The sequence below is a fragment of the Drosophila teissieri genome, chromosome 2L (assembly GCF_016746235.2).
Source record: "Drosophila teissieri strain GT53w chromosome 2L, Prin_Dtei_1.1, whole genome shotgun sequence".
Lineage (NCBI taxonomy): Eukaryota > Metazoa > Arthropoda > Insecta > Diptera > Drosophilidae > Drosophila > Drosophila teissieri.
This window is the reverse complement of record NC_053029.1, coordinates 13,999,917-14,017,646: the sequence shown is the minus strand read 5'-3', so window position 1 is coordinate 14,017,646 and position 17,730 is coordinate 13,999,917. Positions and strand designations below refer to the sequence as shown.

Sequence of the window (17,730 nt, the reverse complement as noted above, 5' to 3'; positions counted from 1 at the left end):
ACCCTTAGATTTCATTGTGAATCAACTGATACAATACTTATCCTTTCTACTTTCCAGGATGGATTTCAGGATTATAATGCTAGACGGAAGATTTAATGACAACGGACACTGGACATGAGGGATAATTAAACCCAACCATTTAAATGTGCAACAAACAATAACCCAGACTAACTGGGATGTGCTAGACGCTCCGTTCCTTAGAAAAATCCCAATGGCCATCAAGCCTAGCTTCGATCCATGTAGTACTTCCTGTAAGCACCTGTCGCTATTCCTACTTAAGATATACTGCTTGGCACTCATACTCCGAAGTGCCAGTGCCGATTGGCTAATGGACTGTGGAAACTGTCACTGCAAATGGAACTCTGGCAAAAAGACAGCCGACTGCCGCAATTTGAGCCTAAGTGGAGTGCCGGAGTACCTCAGTCCGGAGATTCAAGTGCTGGATTTGTCACACAACCATATATTCTACCTGGAGGAGAACGCATTCCTGACCACCAACTTGCAAAATCTCCAAAAGTTACTCATACGAAATGGCACCCTCAAACACATCAACCAGCGAAGTTTCACCCAACTGCAGATCCTTATAGAGCTCGACTTGTCCAACAATCTACTTGTGGACTTGCTACCCAATGTGTTCGACTGTCTTTCGAAAGTACGGGCGATATTGCTAAATGGCAACCTGTTGCAAGCACTTCGCCATGGAGTGTTCCGGAATCTCAAGTATCTGCACAAGATCGAACTTAAGCGCAATCGCTTGGTTAGCATCGATGCCCAGGCCTTTGTGGGAGTACCACTTCTCTCGCAGATCTATCTGGACAACAATGAGCTGACCAAACTGAGAGTGGAGAGCTTCCAGGACTTGACCAAGCTCACAGCATTATCCCTGGTCGAGAATCCCTGGAACTGCACCTGCGACCTTCAGATGTTCCGTGACTTCGTTATAGGTATGAACCTATACACCCCGCCCACATCCTGTCATTATCCTTTGCAGTTACGTGGTCGTCTGTGGATTGAGGATCAGCCGGAGGCGTTTGCCTGCAAGCCGAAGATAGTGTATCCGACGCTCAGTACTTCCATCAACACTTCCAAGGAGAACGTAACGCTTATTTGTCGCGTCCACGGATCTCCCAATACGGTTATTGCCTGGGACTACAGCAATCAAGTATACGAAACCCGCTCCAAGCCGGTGAAAAGTCAAAAGCAGCGTGTTTACATAGAACTGTTGCGAGAGGATGAACCAAAGGTTCGAAAATTCGGACATGATGTTTTTGTGTCACGTCTTACGATAGTAAATGCCAGAAAGAGCGATGAGGGCGTCTATACCTGCCTGGCGGAGAATCCCGGTGGCAGGGATTCGGTTCACATAAGTGTGGTGGTCCAAAAGGACCTACAACACATTTCCCTGATCGACAGCAACTTCTTTGCAATAGTATGCCTTATAGCCATGGGTTTTCTCAGCATGTCGATCCTATTTTCGTTGGTAACTTGCCTGATTTTCAAGAGATTCAAGCAGTTTCATCCCGGCCAGCACACCTATTTGCAACCCACTAGTTTTCCCGTGCAGTCACCCGGTAGTGAAGATGCTACCGCCATCAGCGCCCTTAGTTCTGGAGTTATACGGGAAAGCAAGATCGCGCTGGATCCATTAAGTGCTACTGGTGGACCATCAAGTAAAAACTACAGCTTATTTATAGCATCCAAATCGAAAGGCGGCGAAATGTACCCAAAGGATTACACGCCAACGAGAAATATTGAAGACTTGAGATTAAATAGCAATAATTATATTGAAAATCTTGACAATCAGGCGGAATCCACTTCATCGCGAAATCGGGAGCTCTATTCGCATATTGCCCGTGTCCAGGAAAAAGGAGCGCTTAAACAGAAAGGTAATAGAAGGCACAAAAAACCAGTGCTTGTTTTTTAACTCATTCTTGTTTTTCCACCACTTAGATGAGCTCGATAAGGATTCCCGGCAGAGTTCCTCGCAATCAACAGGCTGCTCAAAACAGAAGGGACACATCGAAGAACTCCAACCGGACCTGTTGCCTTCCACTGAACCCACTGCCTTAAAAAGTATTAATGAACCTTTCGGTCCACCATCGAAAAAAGGAGAAGTTAACCCCCGAAGCAAGTACAATACGAATGTGCAAAAGTACCTAAAGGAGAAGTACGGCAGCGTTAGAATAAAGAGTATCAGCACTAATAACCCCATTAGTGGTGATAATACCTCATCATAATATATTTATCTTTTGTAAAACGGCATTTCCCACCTTCTACAGTTGCAAAGCCACCGTAACCCCCATGCCATTAAAATTTAGTCTGTCCCAGGATTTCGAATCTTATCCAGCCTACCTCTCTTACACCTTCAGGAGAAGAGAGGACATAGGAGAATCACATTCCTTGAGACCCAATCAAGAAGAAATGTACCTCGCCTTATTTCTGGTAGTAAATTATGTATTTTAAAACGTTACTAACATAAGAATATTTATTTATACAGATCTAAGTGTTTTAACCCGCTCTTTAAGTGAAAGAAATGTAATAAAAAAGTTTTAAGTGATGCCTTTAAATGAAAAATGGGACGCTTTCTTTTAATTAATCGTATATTCCATAGTGATGAAATTACATCTTCAAGGGATATCTTTGCTGGATTTTTGGTTTCCGTTTTAGGGACTTCCTATACCTTCGTTATAAGGTCAATTGTAGCAAATTTCTATACCTGCCCCACTTTTACCCAGTTTTACTTTCTATCATCCCTGACCTACCCCGAATTTATTTCCATGCATGTGCCTGTAATTCCCAACTAGTTCTGGCCGTTTGCTCATCAAGACCCTGTTCGTTTGCCGTTTCAAGTTACGCTTCAGATCAAAGTGTAGGCCACCGCCAGTCAGCAAACTTGGTAATTGCAGTACCGCCGGGATTCGGCCCAACTGAATAATAAAAATGAGAATATTAAAAAATCGACCTACTTGTCAATACAAGTTTCACAATTTGTTGGTTTCGTGTCAAAATTATGTCGTTTTAACGAAGCCTGATAAACTAATCTGTGCACCACGATGACTGCGCCCTCCACCTCCCGTGCCAAGCAGGGAACAGATTCCGCAAAGGATCTATCTGCTCCCATCCATGGATTGAGCCGGAATCGGAAGCGTCAGGAGAGGCGAAAGCAGCGCCTGCACGAAATGCAAAATCTGCTCTACACCAAACACTTTTCAAACTACAGACTTCCTGCGTCGCTGGCCGCCTCACCTTCCGAAGATCAGCTGCTCCAACTGCAGCTGCAGAACTTTGATTCGCCTACCGAGCAGTCGCCCAGCAGCAGGAAAAACCCGCTCCCTGTGAACGCCTCTAGCGATTCGCCGTGGACCCGACTGCGCCTGGTGGCATGCCCATGTCACGGATGCCTCTGCTCGGTTGAGCCCAGCGCTCTACTGGGTCACTATTTAAGTGACCATCTGCCGGGAATGGGGATTCCGTTTTTGGAGCTGGAAGTGGGCAAGCGAGTATCCCTAACATGTCAAGTTAGCAGTTTGGAAAGAGATGTCAACTCCCTGTTGGGGGTCTATTGCTATCGGCGCACTGGCCTCAATCCCCTGAAATGCCACCGAAACACCCATTTGCCGGTGGAGTACAGATGCTACTCGCAGCATAGCGCCCTCATGATCTTCGCCTGCCGCACCATGCACTCGGTGCTGTGGGAAAGGAAACGTGTCAAGCACGAGGTCCTGGCCATCTGGGTGGCTACTCCCTTGCACGGTGTGGCCATCACTCTGCGGCTGCTGGTCCTACCGGCCAACTCGGCACGTTACTACACAAAGCAGATAAAAGCTCGTCCGATGCTGCCATTGTCGTCGAACCAAACCTGCAGCGAGTTCATCAAAACCGATAGCAACGTAATCCTCATCAGCTTAGAGGACCTTCGACCACTAATGGATTTAGATGTGTGGCAACAATTGCTTACCGTCGAACTGAAGGTGATCAGCGAGGCAAGAATATAATTGAAATATATTTGGAATTTGCAATATTTTTGGCCATGTATTTAAGACTAAGATTAAACATTGAAACATAAAACTTGAACTTGCACTTAGTATATGCATTAATAAATTAGGACAAAGTATCAGAGATTACATTTGATAAAAGCAGCTATTTCCGGATCCGGACATCCTACTTGCGATACATTGCTGAATATATATATACAATTCGTACAAGGCTTTTCTTTTTGCCAACCGTTTGGATAACATGTCACATTTTATCTTTGCTATTCGTACAATTTTGTTGTTTCTCAACACTTACAGCATACAAAAAGGAATTTACAAATTTTGAGCTTACATACATAAAATTTAGATTTTAAATATGCTATATTAAGGTATTACAAATATATATTAATGTGTATAACCTTATATCATTAAGGCTTTCTATGTGGCGCATGTGCAGATATTCAAAAATTGTACTAAAGAACGAGCGAGCGCTACGCTGCATCCGAGGCTTTTCAAGATACTGGCCGCACGGCACCTCAGGCAGCGTCGCATCGCTTTTAACGCAACAAAATAAAAGCGCCATCTTAACGAGGACGACAATCTAAGCAAAACAAACTAAAAAATATGAAACATCCGTCTAGTGTGAGAGGTCGGAATCAGGTTCCGGCTAGCCGGCCTTTTGGGTCTGTTTTTGGCGTTGAAGTGCCTCAAAGGCTTCGATTTCCTTCTTTTCTTTGGCCTGGTTGCGACGCTCATATTCCAGCCGGTGCGAGATGATGCGCTCCACGATACGCTCCGTGGTCATCTCGTTGCCGGAATCGATCAGCTCAAAGACTGCTCGCGTCTTGGGAACGGCATATGGATCGATCTTGCCGTTCTCCAGCGCAATGGGTGTGCGTCCGTGGCAGACGACATCGATTTTGAAGTGTTCAAGCAGTTCTTCGGTGACGCAGTAGGGAGCTCCAATGACTACCTCATTGACAAACTGGGGAAATGGGAAAAAATCGATTGAGATAACCTTTTAAAAGTGCTAACTGCAATCTTACCTTGCAGGCCAAAACGCTGAGCACGCGCTCGTGCAGATTCATAATGGGATAGTTGCTGCCCTTGTAAGAGTTCACCACGGGATCTGTGTGCAGGCCAACAATCAGGTAATCACCCAGTTTTTTAGCCTTTTCCAGAAAGTCCAGGTGACCCACATGGAAGAGATCGAAGGCGCCAGCCACATAAACCTGGAAATACCGACCATTATAAATTATACATATACAGCGAAATAACACAATGAAGGTTAAACTTACAATCTTATCGCCGGGATTCGGTGATTTGCCATCACTGAACTGTATGATCTTTTGAGTAGTCGGCAAGAACTGACTACAACCGGTCCATGGACTTTTGGCTGCCGAATCTTGGCCCATGTTCGAAGAACCTGGATGGGATTTTATTTGTCGTTTTAGAATTGACACTGTTTTGTTTTTGTTGATAATTGTATTGTAAAGCAACGCAGACAAATGAGCAAGTGTGTATTTGAGAGCGAAAATTTACGTTTAGGATTTGATTTCGATTTGGATTCGGATTTGGATATTTTGATTGCAGGTTGGTCGTTGGGTTTGGCATTTGGATTCATTTCGCGGGCGCGCACACGCACAAAACATTTGGCATATTGAGGTTTTAGCATAGTTTTCATAGGTTTTATACATTAGATTATATTTTGGTTAGTGGTAAACAGTGCGTACATAGAAATAAAAAGAAGAGAAATAGTAAAGTTGTAGAGAGCAACATAAACCAAGGAGTTATTTGCGTTCAACTATGGCAAATTAAAAGTTGAACTCGTTGAAAGGGATTTAGTAAGGAAAATGCATAAACTAATCGTGCGTAGCCCATGTATAAACTAAATATATCTGTATAATATTGTTCATACTTGTAACTGATTGATCGACTTTGGTTTATGCACAGCATGCAAGAGCAATATACAAGTTCAACAGAAGGAAATGAAAGACAAAAAAGAAAAGAGTGCAAAGAAAAAGTTGTCTTAAAATTAAAGTTAGTTATGGTTAGAAACAATGAATTGGCGCACAAGACTGAAAATGTCAGCGCTGTGATTTAGGAACATTAAAATTAAATATGAATGTGCCAGAAAAGCGTTGAAACAAGCTTAAGCTACCTTCTTTCTCGATGTCATATTCGGCGGATCCCTGACGGAAGTGGTTGCGTGTCAGGAGCAACATGCGGCCCACAAGGTCAGTGGTCGAAACTCCAGCTGTGCGTTTTACTTCCCTGCGGATTGCATAAGGAAATTAAATGTCAGTAATTGGGAAAATACAGTACGTGCGTTATAAGACAACAGGCGGTTTATTAAAGGTCACGGCAAGGTATACACATCGTAAATGTGACGTAGATTTATAAACTGCCAAATGTCTGAAACTTATATCATTCATACTCACTTGTAGCGATTTGCTGACTTGACCAAATGATATGTGTCCACTCCTTCGGCTGTCATGGTAATGTCGTCTGCAAAAAATTAAATCGATTAAGTAACATTCACAGATATTTGTATTCATTGGTACCCACCTCCATGCACACAGAAATCACAGTTGTTCTGGTCGAGCACCTCCAGTGTGGTCACATACGGAGCACCGAGCACCACTTCATCCACCCATTTGATGCCCTTGACCATCTTGACGCGCTCCTCCTCGGTGAAGACCGGTGGTCCCTTGTGCTTGGTGATCTCCTCGTCGGTGTGAATGCCCACAATTACCTTATCGCCAAGAGCTTTGGCTTGTCGCAGGGAGTTCGCATGGCCGAAGTGCACCATATCATAGCTGTTGAGGATGGGAGGAAGTACAATTGTTAGATATCTCTCTACAAGCGTGTGCCGAGAACAAGCCCTTATCAAAACATGGTCGCGTTAATTGCCACCGGAAATGTTGTCTCCCATTCGTGGAAGTTTAACATATTCGGAGATAACTGTGACTGCACCGATTGCGGCGACCTTGTCGATTAGCTAATGGAAACGATCTTGGCTCTACCAATATGACTCAGAAAATGGCATATATTTCATAAAATTAGCAATTTTTCGAGCTCGCAAGATAAGCTGTGTTTAAAGACGTGACTCGCCAAGAAGAAAAACAATTATCGCTTGGAATGTACAAATAATAAACCGCAGTCCCAACAAAAGTCCATTTATCATGACGGTCAGCTGCAATCCTGGCCATTTAGTTGATGATGGAAGCCAGGTAATCCCGTCGAAGCAGCAATGCTAATGACCCACACCACAAGGCAATAAAGTGCTTTGAGAAAGCCGTTTACATAGTTTACATAAACCGCTGACGAAGCGCGTCAATGATGTCTGGTCGAGTGCTTTTAATGACCAGTAGCTGACGGACTGACCACCGGTGACCATACAGAAGCGGTTTGTGTGATCCACTTTTGCCCAGCATTGGTCAAGATTGATCTTTGGACTCGATCATCAGAGTAGGAACGCCAAAAATGCCGCGAGATGAAGCAACCGAGACAGGGGATATCAATGAAACCGTGTTTGCTGCTCGCTGTTTTGCAATTCTAATTGCAATTATGAGCGCTGCTGCGTCAGCTTTTCAGTGGCCACATATTCGCAGCGCCATTCGGTTGTTTACATTCTCCGCCGATTCTAGGCATTATGGTCATAGGCACACGTGCCCTGGCCTGGTTTTTGTTTGGCTTGGGAAAGCGATAATAGCATCTGGGGGACGTGAGGCGTTGCTTAAATTGCACTTAACACCAATTACGAAGGTATTTACTGCGGAACGCATTTTTAGCACCATAAGTAATTGAAAATGTAATTGTTATTGCAATATGTAGTTAAATCGGAAATTAATTATTATTTTAAATATTTAATAAATATAAAATAAATATTTATTATTTTAAATATATTTAAAAATTTAATTGGAACATGCTTTTTGGTGGTTTGTTATGAAATGATTCACCAAACGGGCTTTGAATAAACATTTTTAAACATATAATGCAAAAGGTAACCACTTCACAAAATTGCGTATGATAAGAAATAATACCGTCACCATTATCACGCCCAGTGGTTCTTGAGTAATAGATTGTGGGGGAGTTAATTTGAAATAGGTAGACGCTAGATTAGAGAATTCCCTAGAAAACTTTACTCAAATAGGAATGCAAGTCGCGGAACCAAAAAATCCCCCTGGTATGCACCTAAAAATACAGGACAGTCCCTTGATTTGCCGATTTGTCGATTTGTCCAGATAGTAACAAATCCAGAGAGATGACCACAAAGCAGCTAGTAAAAACGTGGGCCATTCATTAATCGAAGCGAAACCTTTGCTCCCGGAGATTTTTTTGCAGCACCAAGAAATCTGTGCCGAACATACTATACCCATATAGCATTGTACTCTATATGTGGAACAGACCCAGGGGCCGCTTAATCAATTGAGTAAGCTAAAAGCAGCGACACAAGCGACAGCAACGCCGACGCCCGTTTGCTGATTAAAAAATATCACGCGATTCTCCGTAGAATTTGTGCTCTGACGACCGGACCCCAGCCTAGTAGAGTGGATTGACTTGCAGGGGTAAAGTATGCCATAGACCCTATACGCGTATGCTCATATGAATGCCTTAAGGCCCCGACTCTCTTATTACGAGCGCTTCCCATTCATTTGTTTTTCCACTGGCAGAGGTTCATTGACTTGGGTGGAAAGGAGGAGACAAGCCGAGCACTTGTGCCTGCGTCAATGATTAATCTGCGCTGATTAGAATATTTCGGTCCAAGTGCCCCACATGCCCATCTGCCGGGTTATTGGGCAGATTCCACGCAAATATGGTGTTTATACTTTTGTTTTTGCCCATGAGCAGCTGATGTGGAATTTCAGCGGTGTTAATCTGGTTGGAGTGCGACTACGTAGGTCAGTCTTATCAGCCTTAGCTAGAGGATTTCCACACTGGTGGCAGGTTGCTGCGATCCATTGACAACGGACATCAGGGAGCATAGATTGCCAAAAATTACCCGGAAACGCCAATGTATTCTGTTTTAGGGGCCCCTAATTACCATAAATTAGATGCCATATGTATTTGATTTATGTAGTTTTGTTAATCTTGCTATTAGCGAAGTTTTTAGCTAAGTATCAGTCTCATATGTCACTATTTCAGGGTATTTGAAAATTGGTTTCTTCTAGTTTTTCCATAAAATTCAGCGCTTCCCAATAGAAAAATGTATATGTTTCTGGGCTTTCAAAGTGCAGACATGCTCTCGTAGAATACAAGAAGTATAAACATGTTTCTTCTATAAGATACAGTCATACGTAGATTGAATGAACGGATGTGATATAAATAACCTCCTAAAAGTAAGGCGATCCCTTGCGATTATTCGGGGCAGGAGAAGCCCAGCGAAATGCCAATTAAATTAGGCACATAAGACCGCCAGACGATGACGACAGCATTGTGGGTCAATGGCGAGGCAATGGCAATGAGAGTGGTGCAAATGATGGTGGTGTGGGGGGCACCGCCGAGGCGGAGGCATGCGCAGGCCAGAATCACGTGATGTTTGGGACAACCGGCGGGCAACCACAGTCAACAATGGCCACGTAAACGCAGCCCTCATCCGAAAATTTGAAGTCCCTTTCGAAAAAAAAGGGGACGGAAAATTTTTCAGATACAGTGGTTTAGGCATAGCATTTTAGCACTTGTATACACAGAATCGTACAATGACAGTATTTTTGTTTGCTAAGCGTGGGCCATTGTTTATTCGGTGTGTATAAATACATTGAAATAAGAAGAACAGCGAGAGCGAATATAAACAATGGGTGTATTTTTATTTCTACTAATGAATCGTCTGGCGGTAGCCACAATTGAGGAAATCTCTATTGTCCCTCAATTGAGCAGACAAACTTGTTATGGTAGGCCATCCATCCATATCGCAGTCTAACGCGTCATTACCGATAAAGATAAACCGGTTCCCGATGATGCATTGCACGGAATCAAATAATAATATATGGGGGAGCGCAGTGCCTATAGAACAATTTGAAGGTGCCCAAAAAGGCAAAGTGCGTCAATGTCTATATCTATACACGGATCTAAAATGCATGTATTAGATGAACCAAAAACCCGCTTTATCACATATTGCATTTAATTAATGTGCTCCATAAGCTCCATAATTCCCACAGTAAACTGTTTTAGAATACCCACTGTGTAGTGTGCAATTGACGGACCCCTTTATAAATAGATGGCGTAGCATATAAATATAAATATAATGCAAAAGCCCCGGTCAAGCGTGGAGAATATGGACATTTCGGATCTGAAAGACCTTGAACCTGAGTAGACATTTCAGCCGGACGACGGCAATGGGTGGCTATTGGAGCGGGAATTGGAGCGAGACGGCACGGTTCCACAAAGATTTGCTAATCAATTGAGGAACCCTGAACGCTTCTTAGCACGCCTGAAAATGGGTTTAGTTTATCGTCGGCTGATTACGGGTATTGCTATAGCTTTTGCTATTGGAATTGGAATGGTAAGGTTCGGTTCGCCGTGGTGTGGCATGGAATCGAAGGGACCGACGTGGAATGGGTATGCTTTGACTCACTTCACCGCTAGCGCTGAGTAACGGGTGGCGTGACGCAATGGGGTGCCCTAAGAACCGTTAGACCTTGTGCGCCCGATTCCTGGAGGCGCCAGAACGCATATGACTCACCATCCATCGCACCAGACGCGAACATCCTTGCGCTGCTTGTCGGAATGCCCATTGCAGGCGCTGGTATCGCCATTTGCCCGCTTGTCCTCCATCGTTGACTTATTGAATTTTCGCAATCGCTTTAATTTAGAATCCGGCTAACAGGCGCACATTAGATGCCGGGGAGAGTACGTATAGTTTTGATGTTTCTGTTTTCAGTACTCGATTTTGATTTCAAGGCGGAAACTCGACGACAACGACGTTCACGCTTCGAGAGCTGTGTGTTATTTGTTCTGAGCTGCGGCGACGCCCGCTATATATCAATTCTCACTTCCGACCGAGCTACTCAGTTTTCGTTTACGTTATCGGTTTCGGACTCGGACTCGAATTCAGATTCAGATTCGGAGCGGAATCGGTCTCAGATTCTCAGACTTGCGTTATCAGCGCGCGGGCGCATGGGAACTTCTTCGGGGCGTAAGTGCGGTGTGTTTGGCTTGAATTTTTTTTTTAGATTCTTTCATTTCTTTTCTCACAATTCCGAGTACCGTGAGAGTAGAGTGGACGCATTGGCGTTTGGCCAAATATACCATTTGCCAAGTGCGATGAATACCAATTAACGCGGATTTTGTAAACAGCAACAGCTGATCGAGAAAACTCCCGATATTGGGAATACTTTGGAATTAACTAACTTTATATTTGGCAAGCACTAAGCTGTTTTATAAAACAGAGTACAAGGTTACTAGCTTTACAAAGCTCTTTTAAATCAATCACGCATTCAAATTGAAATTTTTTCATTGATATAACAATATATATCTTAAACTACTTAAGTTTCCATTAAAAAACTTTAAAAATAAATTATAATAAAAAATATTTAACGACAGTTTTAACCGTCAGTTTTATATACACTTGTGTCAATTTATTTAAATATATAGCTTTTGGAGAACATTCAGGAAGCTTTTCAAAATATTCATAGATATCTTTCATAGATTGATCCCACTGTAAAAATAATACCGATAGTATTTTCAATGGTATTTTAGTCATTCCGATGTGGGATAATACTACGGTGTTTCCCACGGTCACACAGGTTAAAGCAACTTAAAATATTAAGCCTATCAAATAAGAAATATACAACGCAAAGCACGCAGAAATACATAAAATAACAATCAAAGTAAACCGACTAAGCCATGATAATGTAATCATGACCGTCCACAGTCAGTTCGGGCACTGTTTTGTAGACAGCATCAAGTATATTTTTTAAATTTCACGTGCTAAATTTACAAAGAATCCTACCACAATTGGTAAACGAATCGACGAGGGCTAGATAATCCCAATCCCATTCCCCGTACCAGCGCGATGTCCAGGAGAGAAGCCAATCTGATGGCCTACGTGACGGCGGAGGAGCACCTGCTGAACCGCTACTCGCCGCTGGAAGGCGACGAGGTTGATGCGGAGGCTAGCGAAGCTCCAGGCGCCGCATCGGGCGTGGCTGAGGATCGGGAGCGTCTCACGGATCTGGCTGCATCCGGCACCAGATCCTCAGGAATGGCAGCAGATCTGGACCCTGCCGTGGACAGCATGCTGCACGTGATCTCCGACGACTTGGAAATCTACAGCCTTATCTCAAGTGGCAGTGGCTTCAAGGGCTGGCCGGAGGAGCACCCGTCTTCCAGTTTCGTCACCCAGACTGAACCCTTAATATTTGGACTTCGCCGGCAAATGATGGTGGCCGAAGAGGCACCTCAAGCCCCGGAATGGGCCGCCTGCACGCCGGCGAAACGTCAGTGCAGCAGCCACGAGGTCATCGAGATCAACGGTTTGTTCCATTAACCATAAATATAAAGGATTCTCTTTCATATTATTAATTATGAAGTTGTGTCCCAATTCAAAATTTTAAACTCACTTATTTCTCTAAAATTAAACTTACATACCCTCCTTGTTTTGTAGACTCGCCCGAAGCTGTCCAGGATCCGAACATTGCACTAATGCAAACTGTAGTCAGCAGTCCCGGAGTCCTGCTGACCAATGGCAATGTTGACCAGTTCGACATGCTGTCCCACGAGAGTGATGAGGCTGAACATGAACTTCAGGTGGCCGAGGAAGAAGAGCAGTGTGTAATCTATGAGTCCGTGGATGGAGAGAACATGGTCGTCTTAGCGGAAGAACACTGCTGTGAGATCATAGTAGCTACCCAGGGAGTGGCATGCGAGCAGGAGTTCGCCAGGGCCATTCTGATGGCCGAAAACGGTACCGGAGCATTGCTGGGTTTGCTGCCCGAGGAAAGTGATGCGAATGAGTGTCTCAATGGGACTGCCTACATCGAAGAGGTTGTGGAAGATATGGGTGAGAGCGAGGCACGTTTGGCGGATGGAAACAATGTGTACCTTAGTGATGCAGCGCTGGAACAGCCATTAGTGCATCAGGAACTGGTGGACGATGAGGCTCCCGAGGAAAACGAGAACGCCACATTCTTAGACGACACGCCGATGGAGGAGGAACGCCCAGATATTTGTCAGGTGTATGATCACGAACTAGAGGACCATGACGATGAAGAATGCGAGGACGCAGTCATCCAGGAAGAACCAGACCAACCTATCGACGTTATTGCATTACAGGGACAGGAGCCGCCGCCAAATAATCTGCAAAGAAAATTGCCTCGCGAGCACAGCAGTCCCACGGAATTCCCAGTCAGCTCATCCTCCATGCCCAACGCCAGCGACCACTATGACTTTGAGGACGAGTTAACGGGCGCCCGCTCTCCATCCAAAGTGGCGCCGCTGAAGCGCAAGTATCCGCCGCTGATGAAGAACACTCTGCATGGAGAGGCTATGGATCGAAGACTGGCAAGCATCTGCCAGGCTCAGCCGCAAATGAGTCCCGCCGAGAAAGTCTCCAATTGGGAAACGGCACCCAGGCAGGAATGGGCCGCTGTCGAGGATGTGGAAAGCTTTGATGCCGCCTTTAACCAGTACGAGGCTGTAACGGCATCTCTCAAACAGCATAACTTTCCCGAATTCCGTGAAACACTGGCTCGGAACATGGAGAAGATCAGCCGTGACATCATGCAAACCTCAGACGAATCCACTCAAGAACTAGCCAGCTCCCAGTCGGCGGAGCGGCCTGTGCATCGTCGCTACTTGCACATCTTGCCCACCGAGGAGACAATTGTGCTAGATGACGATGACGACGATTGCTACGAGGTGGTGGGTATGGAAAAAGCCTCTGTCACCACATTGATTCCCGAGGAAGAACTACAAGAGGATCAACAACCGGAGGAGGACGAGGTGGTGCTGCCCGGTGTCGATGACTTAAACAACACGGACTCCCACAACTTTGAGCAGCGAAACCTTACCAAGGAAACCTCAACAGCAGACCTGGAGAGTAGCGCGCTTACGCCAACGGCATGTTCTACCGCTGCGAATTTGGAGTTGGTTGCATCCGTTTCCCATGCTCAAGCTCGTCCATCTGGTCCGGAAGGTGTGTCTGATTTTATGCAGCCGAACTTAAGCGACCGAAGGCCCTCAGAAGACCAACAATTAACCAACGCGGTTTTAGATGTTATGCGTCAGCAGGTGCAAACAATACAGCAGCAGCAGTTTATGGAGCAAACGATGAAGCAGCAGCCACAGATGTATCGCTACCAGGAACTCCCACAGGCTCCCCAAGGTAACACTTTATTTGTGTTTTATTGTATTTATATTTATTCATTTTATTTGTAGAGGTGCAAATGGCAGCTAACCAGGGGCCTTACGTCAACTGTCCGAATGATAGTATGTTTTACGAGCAGCAGGAATTCTGCAATTATCTGGGCCTCACTGAACTGGCCACAGCGAACGCCGTGGCTACCGCAATGAGGGAGCTAGCCAACAGTACTGTAGCTCGCCGATCACTGCGGGTCAGACCACAACAGCAACTAGATAGGATGCGCAGTGATGTGCGTGGCAAGCGACGCGAAAGGGAACGAGATAGGCAGCAGGATAAGGACAAGAAAGTACCACTGACCACCAGTAGTGAGCTAAGCACCGATAAAGAAGAACCCTCCCCAGCTCAGACATCAGATTCCGTTTCAAGGATGGTGGGGGATGAAGATCTTCACTTCGACTCTCGTTTGGCTACAGAGCATAAACGCAAGATGAATCACTTTTACAAAACATATTTTGCGGAAGAGGAAGAATGCTCAACGAAGAAGTCGCCCAAAACCACCAACCTTCTAGCCACTTCCAAATCCTCAAAGGATGGAGAGATGTGTCCATCGCTCCAGGAACAAGAGCCGCAATGTCCTACATCCGTCATAGCTGGAGACGGTTACAAGAAACATGAGATAGACAAGGAGTCTGAGAAGGGTCGGGCTCAGTCTGTTGAAGCAGCTTTCACTAAGATCTTTGAAGCTGCTGCACCTGCCCAGTCCAAGCTGTTGGAGAGCATGCAGCAACGTTTGCGCCAGGCGCGTGAGACCAAGCCATCGATTTATATTATCAAGGCTACAAGCAATGCCTCGCCTCCGAATCCATCGCCTACCAGGCAGGAGTCTCGCATCTCACCGGCGCGCTTACACTTAACGGGCGGTTTTGGTGACGTAAGCGCACCGCGTCCCTCACTTATTTCCCAGCCAGCGAAGAAAAGTCTTACAATAACCAGTCCTGCTAAGGATTCGCGGTCACCTGTCCCCTTACCAGTTGATACGGCCAAAAGACCAAAGCATAGGAAAACCCATGGAGCCACCAAACCTCTGGCCGCCACCCAACGACGCCGCACTACCGTGGGAGTTGCCAGCCCCGGAAAGGAAGCTCGCGTACGCGATTTGGTTACTCGCTCCACCACGCATCTTAATTCGAAGCTACTTCGTAACCGCAAGGTCAGCCTGCTCAAGAGTTACGCGCTATCGGATGAAATGGCTCAGGGACGATCCAAACGGATTGCTGGCGGCGCAGCACAAACCACCAAAAAGGTACAAATGCCCAAGGCTGTACGGGCGGCGTTAAAGAGGCCGGATCAGGCAGACAAAAGTCTTCCTGAGCAGCATCGCTTGCAGCAGCAGCAATTGGCTCCGCCAAACACTCCCCGAAAGATGAAAGGTGTCAAGGAGAATGCGAATCCCACGACAAGTGCAACGAAGTTTAGTCGCCCGCCCAAGCGGACCAGGCGAGTACGAGCCAAGTCACTGCCCCCGAATATTGAAACGGTGACTGAACCGGTGACAGCCGTTCCTAATGCCACTGTGTTGAGGCTCGCTAATTTGGCACCAGAAGTTCCCAAAGCCTTTGCGCCTACACACAGCCACCTGGTCAGTTCCGCTGCCAAAGAAGCTGTAGATAAGACCCTTGTTTGTTCCCCGCCCGTCGCTCAATCGCCTTATGCACAACCCGTGCTTATTTACCCGCCATCCCCAACAACACCACCACCAAATACGGAGCTCCACCGCCCTCGCCAGCAAGCCGGAAAAATCAATCACGCTGACCTAGTCCTAGCCACTCCCCCTGGCGGCCTGCTGCGGCTTAGTCAAGGATCCTCCACGCTAGCAAATCCACTTTCTGCCAAGCACGGGCAGGTTCTTTACATGTACTACGAGCTGGAACAGCTCATTGTGCTGCAGGAGAACTGCATTACCTTCTGGAAGTACTCCAAAGTGTTCAACGTCCTGCATCAGCCCCGACATAATCCCTCCTTTGATGGCGTCCGAAAATCGCCCTCTCCGCAGCTGCCTCAACCACATCCGCGCGAGCCCAAAGACGCCGAGCAGGAGCTGGATGTTGGTCCGCGATGGGTTTACCTCGGAAGAGTGCGGCGCGTAACTTTAGGTGGGTTATGATCATAAAGAAACATTTTAGAAAACTTTCTAGCCTCTTTGTTTTATCCATTACAGAGAAAGAGATCTTTACGCCGTTTGGCAGCCGCATTTGCGTGCACAATTCGACGCCGGTGTACCTTGAAATGCGGAGCAGGCCGCTGGACCATCACAAGAGGGAGGTGAAGCTTACCTCCCTCCATGTGAATGTGTATTACTTCTGCGAGGAGGAATTACGACCTCGTATGCATTCTGTGCACTTAGATGCTGTAAATTGGTGAGTTTGACTACAAAGTATGCATAAATGCTATGATTTAACCCACAACTTACGTTATTTAGCGAGTGGCCGCATGTCATATACACAACTATAGCGGATTCGCGTTACTTTGTTATGGCATGGCAGCAGGAACTGGTGATGGGCAAGCCGCGCTCGGGCATCTGCAAGTATTCACTGACGCCCACACTGGATACGCTTGCCTCCATACGGGAGTTCAAACAGTTGCGCCACGAACTGCGTCACATTGAGTGCCTTTCAGAGGATCGCCTTATCGGCTACGGACAGACGCGTATCACCGTCTGGGATCACCGCAGCGGGGACACTCTGATGAACTACGACTTGGGCCGCCCTCTGGGCCGGTGCCTGGCAGCTATGCACTATCCAAGCCTCGACATGGACCAAAGCAGCATGCTGGTGCTTTACCAGCTTCTCAAAGAACCAAACAAAGCTGCTGAGGTGCATGTGATCGCCTGTGAGCTGTCCCATGCCACGCCGTCGCACCGCCTGCTGCAGGTACACCGCTTACCAGCGCCGCAATTTGACGATACTACAGAGGCAGTTAACACCGGGGATCACCTGATCGTCAAGTCTGCATCGAACGACGAGGCCTGGATAAGTGCCGCCGATCCAAGACAGCTCACCTATTTGGCGCCGCAAGTCAATGGAGCGCAGCGTTTTTATGCCCGCCACAAGTCCCAGGTGATCGAGATGTCCCCGCAATCCCTAACTGTAGATAGTATCGCCAATCACATGCTAAAATTGGCAGTCCAGCAGTCCCACTCGACGTAGACCTGTGTCGGTAAACTTGACATGTGGAGAATCTCGTCGAAGAACAAAGTTTTTGTTTTTTTTCACCACAACCCTTGTTGAAAATCACCCAGAATACCCGATCTATAAATGTGCTTCTGGCTGTCAGCCCAAATATAGTTCAAATATACGAAACTATAATAAGTTGCGTGTTATACCCCTAACAATCATCCATCATCTAATAATATCAACATTTCGCCTTAGTCTTAAGTAAGTCGGAGAGTAG

General features: G+C 46.0%; 4 protein-coding genes across 6 annotated transcripts; 3 read left to right on the top strand and 1 right to left on the bottom strand.

The window, feature by feature from the left end:
- The first annotated feature begins 211 nt into the window (after positions 1–211).
- Positions 212–2,237, top strand: LOC122618806 (leucine-rich repeat-containing protein 24-like). Its single transcript, XM_043795424.1, has 2 exons — positions 212–1,886; positions 1,951–2,237. The coding sequence occupies exons 1-2, from the start codon at positions 212–214 to the stop codon at positions 2,235–2,237; spliced, it is 1,962 nt and encodes a 653-aa protein (XP_043651359.1).
- A 730-nt stretch (positions 2,238–2,967) lies between these two features.
- LOC122626185 lies at positions 2,968–4,006 on the top strand. The gene has a single exon (XM_043806346.1). The coding sequence runs from the start codon at positions 3,054–3,056 to the stop codon at positions 3,993–3,995; it is 942 nt and encodes a 313-aa protein (XP_043662281.1). The 5' UTR covers positions 2,968–3,053; the 3' UTR covers positions 3,996–4,006.
- On the bottom strand, positions 4,006–11,142 carry LOC122626184 (ethanolamine-phosphate cytidylyltransferase-like). Of its 3 annotated transcripts, none has more exons than XM_043806343.1 (7): positions 10,660–11,142; positions 6,543–6,793; positions 6,416–6,482; positions 6,136–6,248; positions 5,273–5,436; positions 5,021–5,206; positions 4,006–4,959 (listed from the first exon to the last, which is right to left on the bottom strand). In XM_043806343.1, exons 1-7 carry the CDS (start codon positions 10,749–10,751, stop codon positions 4,642–4,644), a joined length of 1,191 nt encoding a protein of 396 aa, XP_043662278.1. In that variant the 5' UTR covers positions 10,752–11,142; the 3' UTR covers positions 4,006–4,641. The 3 variants fall into 3 exon arrangements, with proteins under 3 accessions (XP_043662278.1, XP_043662279.1, XP_043662280.1); XM_043806344.1 differs by having other exon boundaries at positions 5,273–5,400; positions 10,660–11,141; XM_043806345.1 differs by having other exon boundaries at positions 5,273–5,379; positions 10,660–11,140.
- Positions 11,143–11,725: 583 nt separating this feature from the next.
- LOC122625894 lies at positions 11,726–17,648 on the top strand. Its single transcript, XM_043805943.1, has 5 exons — positions 11,726–12,451; positions 12,583–14,301; positions 14,355–16,433; positions 16,499–16,697; positions 16,760–17,648. The coding sequence occupies exons 1-5, from the start codon at positions 11,992–11,994 to the stop codon at positions 17,484–17,486; spliced, it is 5,184 nt and encodes a 1,727-aa protein (XP_043661878.1). The 5' UTR covers positions 11,726–11,991; the 3' UTR covers positions 17,487–17,648.
- The last annotated feature ends 82 nt before the right edge of the window (positions 17,649–17,730 follow it).